General features: G+C 49.0%; 1 protein-coding gene across 1 annotated transcript in view; it reads left to right on the top strand.

The window, feature by feature from the left end:
• Positions 1 to 13827, top strand: part of LAMB1 (laminin subunit beta 1) — a 37265-nt gene extending 23438 nt beyond the window's left edge. The window contains exons 24-33 of the mRNA XM_088533219.1: positions 4408 to 4777; positions 6020 to 6204; positions 7255 to 7496; positions 8799 to 9002; positions 9396 to 9540; positions 10236 to 10443; positions 10662 to 10803; positions 11585 to 11761; positions 12860 to 13019; positions 13620 to 13827. Of these exons, the coding sequence (XP_088389345.1) occupies positions 4408 to 4777; positions 6020 to 6204; positions 7255 to 7496; positions 8799 to 9002; positions 9396 to 9540; positions 10236 to 10443; positions 10662 to 10803; positions 11585 to 11761; positions 12860 to 13019; positions 13620 to 13756 (1970 nt within the window). The 3' untranslated portion in view covers positions 13757 to 13827. The remainder of the gene's footprint in view (positions 1 to 4407; positions 4778 to 6019; positions 6205 to 7254; positions 7497 to 8798; positions 9003 to 9395; positions 9541 to 10235; positions 10444 to 10661; positions 10804 to 11584; positions 11762 to 12859; positions 13020 to 13619) is intronic.
• Positions 13828 to 14765: the final 938 nt, after the last annotated feature.

The following is a 14765-nucleotide window of genomic DNA, read 5'->3' as shown; positions in this document are numbered from 1 at the left end:
ATGGACATTTCAAAACAGTAGCTGATTGTTTAATTTAGCATATGCCTCATTGAAAGCCCTCAAATCTTTGGCCAGTAATTTCTAAAGAGACTCTTGCCCTTCACTATTTTATTTTCCATGGGAGGTACTTGAGATTCTTCCTCTCCTTACCCAGGCACAGATTTGATCCCTGTCTAACATTCATCTTCCAAGTGAGGAACCTATCCTGCCTTGACTTGTTGTTCTTTATCCCAGCCCTCTTCCACCTTTCTGTATGGAAAGAAAATGATCAGCTGTTTGTCTCAAAGGCCATTTCTCACTCAAACCAGCTGGGGCATCTAAATCCCTTACATTAAACTCAACATCTGTGTAGTTTTATGGTGCAGAATGAAACTCTTTTGCCCGTTTCCAGGCACGTAAGCACAAGGGTGGTATTTACAAGGACCTTACAGGATTTTATATATTTTTCCCTATTACAGTTCTGCTCTGTAGTGTACAAAGCTATTGCTAGCAACTGGATAATAATCTGCAATACTTCTGTAGCCCTGGGTGTGCTGGCCTATTTCTTGTTCCTCTTGGTGAAAATTAGATGACCAGGTACATGCTAAGAACAGATGTGATACAGCTGCAGATATCCAGGTGTTACTTTGGATTGATGAATGGGTGGGTGGAGCTGAACCCACCCCGGGCCAAGCTGTGCTTAGAAGAATATAAGAAAATGTGTTTCCTTTAGCACATTTGAGGACCTCAGAAACAAAATTGCTGTAGCAGACAGCATCATTAATGCTAAAAAAGCATGAACCTTGACGCGTGGTGGCCATAGGAGTGGCTGGAAGTCAACCTGGGTGTTGTTGGAGGGCTCCCTGCCCCTTGAAGGACATGCCAGGGAGGAAAAAGCTCCTTGCAGCTGGCAGTGATGTTGGGCACTTTGGGTTTGGTGTGCTGCGTCACACTGGCCCAGCATGTGTGCTGTTTTGAGCAAGTCAAGTGAATCAGGAAGTTTCATGTTTTCATACCCTGGTTTGTTTGCCATAGTAGTTGAAGGTCGCGTGGATCCTTTTGATGGAGGTGTGTCCACCATCACGGACACGTAGCTCAGCACGTGGCTACTCTTCTGTCATGGCTCTTTGCAGCCCGTACCACCTAGGAGCTCCTGTCCTTTCACACGGACCGTCCTGCTGTCATTGAGCCTTTTGTCCCTTCTTGGGCACTGCCAGGTTCCTTGTGAGGGTCTGTGCCATTAAATCTGGGAACGCCAGCATGTTCCTCAATACCTACCTCATGTGGCTTTTGCTCAGTCTTGCTCACCTCCTTGCAATAACTGGCTGCAGCTGAACTCAGTGGAGGGTTTAAACCCCATCAAGGTGTGAAGGGAAGGTGCTCCCTCTAAGACCCTGGGACTTACTCCGTGGTGGGGTGTGAAATAGGCTGCTGGTGGTGAGTGGGTCACAACTATGGCCTCCTCTCTGCTGGAGGTCCAGAACAAGGTGGACCTCTTGTCTCATGCAGCGTTGGCCAGCAGAAGAAGAACTACTGTGTGGTTTTATTGTTAGGGGGGCATCCAGCAACCAAGCTGCGGCTTCCACAGGTCTCAGGGCAACACGGATGGTTAAGCTGGGAGAGCTGCCCTGGGATGGTCTATGCTTCTAAAAAAGATGATAAAAAGTAATCAAACCCAGGCATATTTCCAAGATGAGGGGATGCATGTGGGCTCACAGCATGTGGGCTGTGAGAGGAGCGAGGATGCTTTTTGAAGATTATTGCAGTCAGTGGCACATTAATAAACTGGCCATGGGCTGCTGCTAGGGAGGCCACACCACGGACCTGTAGAAAAGCCTCCCAGATTTTCCAAAAGAAAATAAAATCTTCTGTTTTGTCTTACACCAGTCCTGAGGAAGACTTTTTCTCATTTTCCTTTTAAATTTACTTAAAAGCAGAGATAAAAATAGCTTCAGTTTTACCTTTGGTATGGGATAAAGTGCAGTCCAGTGAAGAGTTAATGACTTGAATTTCGTGAGGTAGAAGGGGAAAACATGAAGGCAGCACATAGGAAAGCTAAGGTACGTGTGCTGGACTCCTACTATAGAGCTAGCTCGGAGCCAGCGTTCTCTGCTCCCATGCTTGCTGGAGGATCCCAAACCACAACTAACCCATGGTGATTTTCCTATCATCCTGTGTGCCACAAAGCACAGTGGCGAAGCTGAGGGAATTCCAGAAATCTGATGATTCTTCCAACTGCTGTGCTGCATTTAGAGTAAATTGCTCCCCTGTTATTTATCCTCTCCCTTCAGGCAACTGTGGGGGTTGGATTTTGACTTTGCAAATGAGCTGGTGCTTAAATTCCCTTCTGGTTCTGGAGATTTGGGAATTCGCATTGTCTTGTAAATGTTAGTGAAGTCTTGTGCCCTGCCTTCCCTTAACTCTGCAGGTATTCAGGGGTAGAATTACCACAAGGATGAGGCTGGTTTTCTGTTTTTTGGTTTTTGTTTTTTTCAATTTAAGCTTTTTAAATCTGCAAGTAAATATAGTGGCCTGCTTTGCCAGCAGCAAGTACTCGTGTAACTTGATCGCATCCCGGGATCCTTGAGAAAACCACCCACTGTTTACCCTCTTTCCTGGCGGTGGAATTTGGACAATTCGCCATTATTCTGAGGGCCTCAGTAGTCGCCAGAAGGTTTAACTGCCCCCCTTCAAACAGGAACTTGACAGTTTGCCTGCGGGGAGCATATCCCATGGCAAGTTGACTGCTTAAGCACTTTTGATGTAAAGTAAAAACAATCTGTTGGGTCAGAGTGTAATTCAAAGAACAAAGGCCCCTTTTGCTCGATTGTGCAGGCAGCAGGAGTTATTTCTGTCTCTCTCCTGTCGTGCTCCTCACACAAGAAAGCCATTTTGCCCAGGAGTGGGTTGTTCCCCGAGGGTCTCTGAGTCATTTCTTAAACTGAAGACACTGAAACCAACAGTGCAGGATCTTGAGAGCTGCTTTGTGCTCTGCCCTTCTTCAAGGGGACATGCTCACGTCACCAGGGGAGGCCTTCCAATGTGCTGGGGGTGTCTATGTTGATTTATGGACCATTTTGGACCATTCATTTGTGTTAAACTTTTCTCAAGGGTGCCTGGTAAACTGATGGGTAAGTGAAGGCTTCAATCAGGCACTACAGCCCTTTTCCTGCCCTGGAGTTTATTATACCATGACAGTAGGCAGGGATGAGCCCCTGCATATTTGCAAGACCTTTTTGTTGTTGTTGTTATTCTCTGCTGCCAGCTCTTTAGTGAAATCTTTGCAGTTTGGCAGTTTCTTTTGCTTCTCCTGCCTGGGTAATGAGGGAGGGGGAGAGGTCAAGTGGCAAGTGCTGCTCCTGACAGCGTTCCAGTGCGCGGAGCGTGGCCGTGCTCTTAAAAATGACAGTGCAGAAGTACATTAATGGAGTGACTTCTCTTTGTGGTGGGTTAGTGCCAAATAAATGCATATTTCTTCTAAAAGCCTTTTAGGAAAGGGAGTTGCCCAGACCTTATCGTGTTGATTTGGCAAGCCACCTGGAGCTGCTGGGTCTCACCTGACTAGCTTTTAAAAATAAGGCGGGGTTTGATAGTTGCAAAAGTAAAATGAAAATCCATTTGAGAAAAGTGCAAATGCTGCCTCCTGAGATAATCCTCAATAACCTGCTAAAGAGCTTTGCTCTCCCCTGACCATGACAAGCTGTGTGTGCAGCCCCTCTTGGTCATCAGCAGCCATATCAGCAAAGACACCATCTTTCCCCTTAGACAAGGTCACCTCGCTTATCACTCTGTTTTGCTTCTTTCTTTCTCTTCTGCTTTTCACTGCCTGATCTTTTTTTCTTATATATTTTTTACCTGCTCTGCACACTCAAAACATCAGCCTGGGGCTGGCTGCTGCACGCATGCCAGCCTCATTTGGCCCCAGTTCTGGGCTGGAGAGGGTGGGGAAGCTTTATTTCTTTTTTTAAGTTTTTCGTCTTGCCTTTTTTTTTTTTTTTTTCCCTGTAAATTCTCTGCTGTGTGCCTGTTTATTGCTTCTTTGCCAGACTGGGGAGCTTTACTTCACTTACTCTTCAAAACAGAAGCCCAACTGGGATCTTTGCCTCCAGTTCCTTTCAAACCGATGATCTTCAGCACTGGAAGAACTGGTCATTTCTGCTCCTACATTGCATCTACCTCCAAGATATGCAAACTGGGCACTCTGTGTCTCCCTAGATTTATTTCCTCCACTCTCTCCCCTCTTACATGCAGCCCTGGCTCTCCCTTCCCCACCCAGCGCCCTCCGTGACCAGCTCCGTGCAGTCCATACGCAGCCCTCCTCTCTCTTCCTTTCCTCCCTTCATTACGACCCGGTTCTTCTCCTTTTCTCCCTGCTGCCTTGCAGGCCTTTGCCTCCCTGACGCCTCCCTTGCCTTTGTGCCCTCGCAGCGTGCGACTGCAACCCGCGGGGCGTCCAGACGCCGCAGTGCGACCGCGCCACGGGTCGCTGCATCTGCAACGATGGGGTGGAAGGGCCCCGCTGCGACAAGTGCAGCCGGGGCTACTCGGGCCTCTTCCCTGCCTGCGTGCCCTGCCACGAGTGCTTCGCCCTCTGGGACCTGCTCGTGGGCGCCCTGGCCAACAGGACCCAGCAGCTCCTGGACAGAGCCAACGCGCTGAAGGTCACCGGCGTCACCGGCCCCTACCAGCAGACGCTCGACGTGCTGGAGGAGAAGCTGGGCGAAATTAAAAGCATCGTCGCTCAAAACCCGGCCGCGGAGCCCCTGAAGAACATCGGCAACCTCTTTGAGGAGGCAGAGTGAGTACAGGGGCCCTGCGCGGCTCGGTCTAGTTCAGCCAGCGTGGAGGGGGATGCTCTGTAACAGTGGCAGTTGCCATTTTTCTCTGGCGTTTTTCACTGTGTTTTATTTTAAACCTGAGCCCGCACGGGAAGGTAGCTTGTGCTTTTGGACATCTCGGAAGTTCAACATCCACACTGAGCGGGTGTTTTCTGCTTGTGTGCAACTGTTAGAGCTCGCTCGTGCAGGGTTAAACGGGCTGCACAAAGCAGAGAGGAGAGGATTAGAGCACATTAGAGCACAGATGTCTCAGTTACAGATGCTCCCCGCTGCAGGCAGAGAGCTGGGGGCTGCTCATATTCTTGGGCTCTGTGGGTATCGAGAGTGGTTAGAACAGCTGCAGAGCTGCTTTTCCTAACATATGTATATATGTATTTATTTATATATATACACTGCATGTAAGTAGCTGCTCTTGGTCCTCTTGAGCTGTCAAGAAAGCACTGGGCTTTGCAGGACTGTGGAAAAGGAAGAGGCTCTTGAGCTAACAAATGGGGGGGATGTAAATTGACCTAGAGATTAAGAATTGCCTGATACTTTCAGGATGAGGAAACGCTTTTGGTGAGTCACCCTGGGAATAAGTTCTTATGCCCAGCTTGATTCTGCAGCTGTGCCGACTTGAGGGATACATTTGCCTTTCCTTTTAGGGTTATCCCACAAACTAAAACCTGCTCTGTGGCTTACTAAGGCCATGCTGAATGCTGAGAGCAGGCAGTTTTTCTGCACAGCCCTGGAGAAGTGGCTGCTGAGGAGGGTTGTTCATAGGCAAGTTAAAAGAAGTCATTGTGTTACAAGCAAGGCATTTTTCCCCCCCTTTCCTAAAGTTCCAATCTGTCCCATGAGCTTGTAGTAATCAAAACTGCATTTGTAGCTGTGTGGGACGCGAAGCAAATTATGTATGGATCATAGTAGTCAACTTTGACCTGTGCAGTTGCTATGGTACAAGCGCATTACAGCAGTGCTCTGGAATCTGCCTCCAGTTAATCTCACACAAAGCAGCTGTTTTCTGAGCAATTTGGTGCTTTGAGTTTATAAATGTGCTGTAGATTAAGAAGCAGTTGTGTGCGATAAAGGAAACAAACGCAGTGTTCGAGGCAGGCATGTTATTACAAATCACTACTCCAGCGCGGGAGGCCGGGTCGCGCTGCGGGAGAAACGCCGCTCTCCGCTGCAGCCCCCTGAGTCCGGGCGCCCCTGTTTTACAGAAAGCTGACAGCAGATGTTACGGTTAAGATAGCTGACCTGGAGGAAAGCCTTTCAGCATTAGCCCTGAAAAGCAATAGCACGGACACGGACCTGAGCGTGCTCGAGACCGATGCCAAGAGCCTGGACCGTGTCGTGAAGGAGCTCGCCGAGCAGCTGGAGTTCATCAAGATCTCTGATGTGCGGGGTAGGTGTCGAGGGAGGGACACCAAAAGCAGATTTAACCTGCATATGGTTTTAAATACCAGGTTAATCTGGTAATAAAACTCATGTCCCTGGGAGGGCAGCTCCTTTCTGTGTATTAATGGAGTTGCTGATGCATCCCCTTCCCCATCCCTCTGCACACTGCAAAGCTGCCTTGGGCTGTTGGTGTGAGCCTTGGTGTGACAGAAGAGTCCATGTGATACCTGTCCCCATGTTGTTAAATGCCTGTTTCTGTTGGAAGGACCCCCTGAGTCTTCTCAAATCAGAGCACACTGTAAGGGCCCCTTTTTCAAGGCTCACGTGCCCATTGGCTCATCCAGCTGACAAACATCAGGCAGGGGGTGGAAATTTGCTGGAGCTGGAGGAATGTTACCAAAATCCTGGGAAATTTGGAAAGCTGACTTGGTTCCAACTGGAGACAAAGGCTGAAAAGAAAGATTCCAAGCTTGGCAGGAAGTCGGAGTCCATTTCCAGGGCACGTGGGATCTCCTGGAGCGATGTGGCCGGGATGCAGAACTGCTGGAGCCGCCAGCGTGTGGCAATCTGTGCCGCAGGGCAGCCCGGGCGCCTCCGGGGCCTGTGCAGAGCTAACGGCAGCGCTCGTAAATCAGCGCCTTTCAGCAGGCAGCAGTTCCAAGCAGTGACTCCATGGGCAAGACATCCCAGGGCAAACAGAGCGCTGAGAGAAGTGGGGCTGCAGGAAATTAGCTGTTGTCCTGTAAACCTAGTGGGTTGGATCTTTTTTTTTCCCCATCAAGATAAGCAGAATTTAATCGCTAGGTCAGAGAAATTAAAACTTTTAATTCCAGCATATTTCACACACTCAACCTAGCAAAAATGAGCTTTTTTTTCTTGTGAAGGGCTGAATCTTGTCATCCCTACTACTGTAGCACTGAGTGCAAATGCAAAGGCCAGCATTTCATTTAACCTGAGATCCACATAGGTAAAAGAACAGGCTAATCCAGCCGTGTCATCCAGATTATTTGCCATTACTGATCAAATAATTGCTGAGCCGCTCGGTCGCTTTCTGCAGGAGCCTTGGACAGTATCACCAAGTACTTCCAGATGTCCCTCGAGGCAGAGGAGAGGGTGAACGGCTCCACTGTGCAGCCCGGCAGCGCGGTGGAGATGTCGGCGCAGACGCGCCGGGACGTGGAAGGCCTCATCCAGGAGCGGGAGGCCCAGTTCAAGGCCGGGCAGGAGGAGCAGTCGCGCCTGCTCGACGAGCTGGCGGGCAAGCTGCAAAGCCTCGACCTCTCCGAAGTCGCTGAGAAGGTAGGAGGGCGACACGGGTTGGATCAGACCTCTAACAACACCGGAATCTGGTTTGTGGGGAGAGGACGGGCGGGGGACAAACCCTTTGGGGCATGCAGTGTGTGGGATCACAGTCTGTTTGTGGGGAGTGTGTGCGTTTCATGGCTTTCAGGGCGTTTTGTGAGCCTGAACAGGGCTGCTCAACCTATGGGCACTAAGGACTTCCAAGCATCCGCCCCTCACTTTGGTCTCCTGCCTGCTTCTGCCCAGATCCCATAGCACAACCATCGTTTCCTCATTCCCCCTCTGGCCCCACTCCCTTGGGTGCAGCCCACAGAGCTGCACATTCCCAAGGTGGCTTCTCCAGGGGTCAAGGCATCTCCCAGGCTCCCTGTGGGGACATCCTGCAGCTGAGGGGGGGCAGCGGGGGTCCCTCTTCAGGCAGTGGCAGGTCCCTCGGCCCCTGGCGTGGTGCCGATCCGTGCACCTCACCCTCGAGCCTGGGGAGGAGGCAGCTTCCTGGCTGGTTTCCCCCTCGCCGCGTTCCTGCCGAGCACGTTCCTGCGCACTGAACATCTTGGGGAGATGTTTATCAGCGCTGTAAAAAATGAGTTGCTGGGAGGCGCGATCACGGGGCACCAAGAAAAGCCTTTTTGCTTTCTAGCTCCTGCCGAGGTGCATGCCAAGCAGGTGAGAGGGAACCTTTTACACTGCACACACTGCAGCTGCAGCTGCCTTGGCCCAGGCCTCGCTGCCCCGGGGAGCTGCTTGGCATGGGGGCTGGCAGGGAACGGCACCACGCGGGAACAGGGAACTGCCCGGATCCCCGTCTGGCTGCAGCTGCTCCTCAGCAATGCTGTCGTCCAAACAATTGACCCAGGTGTGAGGAAAGAGCACAAAAACCCACAATCCAGACAGATTTTCTGTGAGAGCTCAGCCTGGGACAACAATTCACAAACTTAAAAAAAAAAAAAAAGTGTTTTGGAAAGATCAACTCAGAGCAAACATCAGGAGAATGGAAAGGAGACAAACTAAAAGGGGATTTTTTTTTTTTTTTTGGATATCCTCTAAGAACTGCTTTTCAGCTTCTCGCTTCTTTCCTCCCCTATTTCTGGTGTGCTAAAGCAGGTAAAAGGTAAGATCCTGCACCAGATATTTTCTCCCCTGCCTGACAAAATAGCTTCCTGGGCCTGGCAGCTTTTCCCCAGCGGAGGGAAGATGGCTTTCCAGGTGGCAGAGCCTCCTGCTGTGTCCCTTCTCCTTGCAAACCAGCCAGAGGCAGCAGCAGCAGAAATAACCCCTTGTCTCGCTCCATGTCCCTAGACATGCGGAGCGCCCGGGGGGGTCCCGTGCGCCGACTCGGCGTGCGGTGGCCTGAGCTGCCGGAGCCCCGAGGGCCTCCCGAGGTGCGGCGGCCCCGGCTGCGCGGGGCTGGTCACGGCGGCGCACAGCGCCTGGAGCAAGGCCATGGACTTCGACAGAGACATCCTCAGCGCCTTGGCCGAGGTGGAGCAGCTCTCCAAAATGGTAACGTGCCAAAGCAAGTGTTAGATATTAAAAAAAAAAATGTATATATTTTAGCTGCAACACAAGTTTAGATGCTAATGGGCAAAGTCTGTGCCTGGCTTACTTCAAAATGCTTCTTCACTGTTGTGTAACTTTGCTATATTTTTTTAATACTTTTTAAAGCTCCCTGCAAAATGAGCTTGTTATAGTGAAGTTTCGTGCGTACCTCTAAACATTAGCCTCAGTTGTTTAAACTAACACTGTTGTGGATTGCAGCCAGCTTTTAAAAGTGTTCAGTGAGTTTTATGAGGAAATCATTTCCCACTACCATTACCTCTGACTCCAACTGAATTTTTGTTGTAAAACAGGCCTTAAAGCAAAAAGGAAATAAAATCCTCTCTTTCTACACTGCAGGTTTCTGAGGCGAAGCAGAGAGCAGATGAAGCAAAACAAAACGCCCAGGAAGTTCTGCTCAAAACCAACGCTACGAAGGAGCAAGTGGACAGAAGCAACGAAGATCTGAGAAATCTCATTAAACAGATCAGAGACTTCCTCATGGGTAAAGACCTTACATTTAAATTACCTGTTTTAGTTCTGTTTAGTTTGTGAAAACCATATCCATGGTTCTTGACTCATCCTCCAGGTGCAACACAATAATTCCCCTTTTCAGCCAGCCTTAGTGCATATGAGGAAATCTTGAAACCAGAGAAAACCAACTCAATGGGAAGCCAGGCCAGCCTGCAATGGCTTATTCTGCTAGTGTCAGCAGAGACAGTTGGGTGTTGGCAGCTTGCCAAGTCAGTTCCTAGCTTCTGGCTAGAAAGACAAAGTTCTGTTAAAGGGAAGGAAAGTGGAAGCCCCGAGTTTCTCTCTCACTGCATAGGGAAGGGTCAAACGAGGGCCTTGCTTATGGCTGAGCTGCCCAGAGCACCCCCGTCCTCGCCTGTTTGCGCAAGACCAAGGCTGCTCTCAGCACAGACACATTTGTGAGCGGCTCGTGGCTTCCTTTCCCGGCAGCTCCCACTCCTAGCCTGGGGTGGCTGGTCACCGAGAGCCCCAGGGCCTCTGCTTCTGCCTTAGAGAGGAGTTTCCCCTCAAGAAAGCGGTTTTAATGCCTCTCTTTCCTGCAAGTCCTGGGGAAAAAGAAGTTCTTTCGTTATTTTAAGGAGCAGTGAGGCAGCACTTGGAGTGCTGAGCCTCGACAGCAGCCTTCAGGAAGCTCTCACTCACGTGTATCTTTGTGCTCTTCGCTAGAGGACAGCGCTGACCTGGACAGCATCGAGGCGGTGGCTAACGAGGTGCTCGCCATGGAGATGCCCAGCACCCCCCAGCAGCTGCAGGCGCTGACCGAAGAGATCCGGGAGCGCGTGGAGAGTCTGTCCGACGTCGAGGTCATCCTGCAGCAGAGCGCCGGGGACATCGCCCGCGCTGAAATGCTCTTGGAAGAGGCTAAAAAAGCCAGGTATGCGCCCTGGGGCTGCATGAGCAGTGTTCTCCAGCACCAGCAGCCTGGAGGAAAGGAGCAGCTTTCTGTCTTTCTGACAGAAGTCAGAAAAATGATGAGTTTAACTTATGCCCGGAGGGCAAAAATGGCCCTCCGCTGTACTTGTCTTTTTCCAGTTCTTTGTCCAGTGCCAATGTGAATGCATTTTCAGTGCTTGCATATTTTTTGTTCCACAGCAAAGGTGCAACAGATGTTAAAGTCACTGCAGATATGGTGAAAGCAGCACTGGAAGAAGCTGAAAAAGCTCAAAATGCAGCTGAAAAAGCCATCAAACAAGCTGATGAAGATATTAAAGGCACTCAAGACCTGCTGACCTCAGTGAGTTCTTACAGAGTATTTATTAAGATAGAAAAACACCGACTGAAACCAGGGTCAGCTTCTCTGGGGAAAGCCCTTCAGTACAACACATCAAAGACTGCATTCAAATGACTCTAAACCTTTCCTGCCTCCACACAAGCTTTTTAAGTTAGTAGGTCAGATGCTTAGGGGCTCATTTGCTCTTAGAAAAAAGGCTTTTCTTACCGCTTATTCAGCACCAGTGAAGTGAAATGAGCAGGATCAGAGCCCTGTAACCAAGGGACACCAAGATCACCCAGGAAGTCATACAGAGCGAGCACAGCATGGTAATATATTGGTCATACTGGGGCAGGAGGAGATTGTTTAAAAAAAAAAAAGTTGTAATATTGTCAGGTACTATATTTAGAGATTTCAACAGCTTGTCATAGCCCTACTGCCACCATAGTGCTGTACCCATGAAGTCCAGCCAGCTCAGAAGACACACAACCCCCACAAGGTCATTATTAAACGATAGAACCCAATGGCTGAAGTTTTGCTGCTGATTAGGCAACTCTCACCCCTGTGTGACAGAATCAAGTCATTTTTAGCTAAGTTTCCTAATGGTTTTTGTAGCCCTATGTTATCTTTAAGGTAGGCTCTTTCACCCTCACTGCAATTAGCCATTTTTAACAAGAATAAAACACTGATTTTTATCTCAGATCTGTGACAGGTTGGATTAGAGGTGATAGGGCTTACCCAGCAAGCATAGTGTGGTATCTGTTGTATTTTGGAAAATATAACTGTTTTTCCTTTTCCTGGTTAGATTGAATCTGAAAATTCGGTGTCTGAAGAAACGCTGAACAATGCAACCTTACGCCTCTTTAACCTGGAAAAGAGTGTTGAAGATCTTAAGCAAAAGGCTACTACAAACTCAGAGAATGTGGACGATATAGAAGAAAAAATCGGTGTTGCAAAGCAAAACGCTGAAGAAGTTAAACAGGTGGGAAATTTGGGGAGTATCCTAAGGGAAGATCAGCAATATTCAGAGCCCAGGTTGGGCCCAGGATACCTCACTGAGTATATTTGATCCTGTTCAGGTCCAGGATTAGGAAGTTGTCAAGTTCCAAAGCAGTGGCAGAAGATAAATCTTGCTGTCGCACTGACTGTCTGCTTTTGAGCATTGGCTTTACTATCTGCTGCAGGAGAGAAAGCTTTGCTCCCCTCTTTGCTCCTTATATTCCCACTATAAGTGAAATAAGTAAGTGGTGAAAATCCTGGGCTCCGTCTAAACAGGAGTCATTTTTAAATATCAAAGAGGATGAGTCAGTCCTTTCAAGATGCTGGATGGCATCTCTGCAGGTATCTGCTATTCACCTTCACCTCTGTAATACCCAAAGATTTGCACATTTCTTAACTAAGCAACTGACTAGTCTGTCAAAGGAAGTCCCATTGCCCCAGTCTGGGGACTGTAGATAAGCCCTCAGTCTCAAGAGAGCAGTTTTCTGTCAGGAGAAACATTATCCATCGAGGCAGTTATTTGCACACAGTATTTCAGGTGGCTGCCAGGCAAACACAGGAGCCTCGCTGCGGTGCTGCAACTTGTGAACTTGCTTCGTTGCTGCCTTCCGTTTGGTCCCAGTTTTCTTAACTTTAGCCTGTAGAGAGAACCAGAGCTGAGGGCCAGCGCCGCGTGTGCCGCCGCACCCCCGCCGTGTGAACAAGGCAGCTCTTGTTCCTGAAGGGGCACCAGGGGTGCCCATCCCTACCAGCCTTCAGCCCCCTCCTCACCCTCTCCTGCAGCTTTCCAGCTGCACAAGGGCCCTCGGCTTCCATTAGTTAACAAAATTGTAAATCCTGTAAATCCTTCAGAAACACTAGTATTAAAGCTGTAGAGGGCCACAGGTCTGCAAAGAGGACCCTAATTATTAAAGTTGTATTCGAGGAGGAGACACCACAACCCCCTGTCCCCTCACCGAGCCGGCAGCCTCTCCCCTTGTCCTTACCCGGACCGGTACAGCGAGGCGGTGCCGGCAGCGCCCGCTCCCACGCGCAGAGTCGTTTCAAAGGCTCCCTCTCGCGCTCCACTCGCGCACAACAGGTCCTGAGCGGCGAGCTGAGCAGCAAGTACCAGGCGGTGGAGGAGCTCATCGCCAGGAGGACGGAGGAGTCGGCCGGGGCCAGGAGGAAGGCCGAGCAGCTGCAGGACGAGGCCAGGGCGCTGCTGGCCCAGGCGAGCAGCAAGCTCCAGCTGCTCCAAGGTAGGGCTGCTCCGGCAGCAACGCGGCCCCTCGGCTCTAGGCAGGATCTTGCTCTTCGCCTCAGCAGTAGGAGCAGAAAATAACCCCAGAACTTCCTTGTCACCGAGGTTTGATCTGCTTGTTTATTCCTATGGACACAGCAGAGACTTCCAAAGAAAGCAAAAAACCTGCCCCAAGGCACAAAGGGAGGAAGCTGCCTTTTCTTTCCGTTTTGCCAGGCCAGGAACCCATTCTTCTTCCCCTAAACCACCCGTGCAAGTTACAGTGACTCACGGGTTAGTCTTGACCACAAGTCAAAACCTTGCAATGTTCTGCAAAAAACATGGGCTTTAAACCGATTTGGACAATTCTTGTCAAAGAAATCTTTTGGATTTCCACCTGTGCAAAATGACGTCCTTGCTTATGTTGCAGGAGTAAGAAAAAAAAATGCCAAAACCACAAAGACTTTGCCTTTTTTTTTTTCCTCTCCTCAGTGACATTCTTTTCCACAATGAAATAAGCTTCAGCGATAGTTTACCCATAACAATAATTATTTTACATTTTAATGTATGAAAACCTCCCCGATTAACCTCTTTTTTTTTTCCATTGTTTTGCTGACAGACTTGGAAAATACATATGAAAACAACCAAAAAATTCTGGAAGACAAAGCCAAGCAGTTGGTGGTGCTGGAAGAGACGGTTCGCTCCCTCTTACAGACTATCAGCCAGAAAGTTGCTGTTTACAGCACTTGCTTATAACTGGGGGCAGAAAATGCTTGATGAAATGTGTTCAGGGTGCATTTTACAAGTATTACACTAGCTCTTTTTTGACATTATCAGGTCTTAGCGTAAAGTCACCAGGTTTGATATTGACTTTAAGTCACAGAACCAAAGATAATTAATTTTTGGATGTTGAAAATAAACAATACTTTTTTATCACTCTATGTACCTAGTATGACTCATTAACTGCCTTGTTATTAGCCAAAAGGGTAAATCAGTTTATCCTTTAGCTTCTGCAAATTGTTTTTAAACTAGTTAGAGAATATCCTAATAAAATCTTGGCTCCAACTATATAATTCTACCTAAGGGCTCCAATTACTGTGAATACAGGATCTTCTCCCACAACACAGGCAATAGTGAATAAAGACAAGACTGGCCTTGGGTTGCTGGCTGGCATTTCCACTGCCTTAGTGTTCTAAAAGAACTAGTTATAGTCTGTGGGACGTCTATTTAGGCTTAATACAAGTTTTATTGGACCAAAGCCCCCAAGCTGTGAAGTAGAAACAGAGGACAGCATTAAAGAGGTTTGTGGTTTGTATTTCAAGCACCAAATTTATGTGATTAACCACACCTGGAGCTCAGGCCTCTCTGGGAAGGGAAGCGCAGAGTTCAGGGAGCCTTCAGGGTGCACCAGCTGAGCTGCACAGAGGCTTTTCTAGAGACAGTCTCTCACGTGCAAGTGCAAGCAAAGTGCAAGAGTATCATCAGCCAGTCATTCACTCTAAGTTTCTGATTCCCTGTAGAAGGGTGCCCCTTCAGCCAGCTGTCCAGTCCTGCACCAAGCAGCAGCAGAGGCCCAAATCAGCGTCCTCATTGTACCAATATGTCTCAACATGTCAGGTTACCTGGTGCAAAGCTTAGACACTCCAAGCTTCCTCACAGCTGCATCTAGACTCAACACAGCTAAAAAAGCAGTTTTACTGGGTTTTTACTGATGAACTGAAAAGTTAGGCAAACAGCAGCGCTGACATACAACTCTATCATTCAA

Source organism: Tinamus guttatus, unplaced genomic scaffold, assembly GCF_059628265.1.
Source record: "Tinamus guttatus ecotype Peru unplaced genomic scaffold, ASM5962826v1 Tinamus_guttatus_pri_ptg000489l, whole genome shotgun sequence".
Lineage (NCBI taxonomy): Eukaryota > Metazoa > Chordata > Aves > Tinamiformes > Tinamidae > Tinamus > Tinamus guttatus.
Note: the sequence above shows the minus strand (reverse complement) of the source record. Positions and strands in the feature narration are given on the sequence as shown.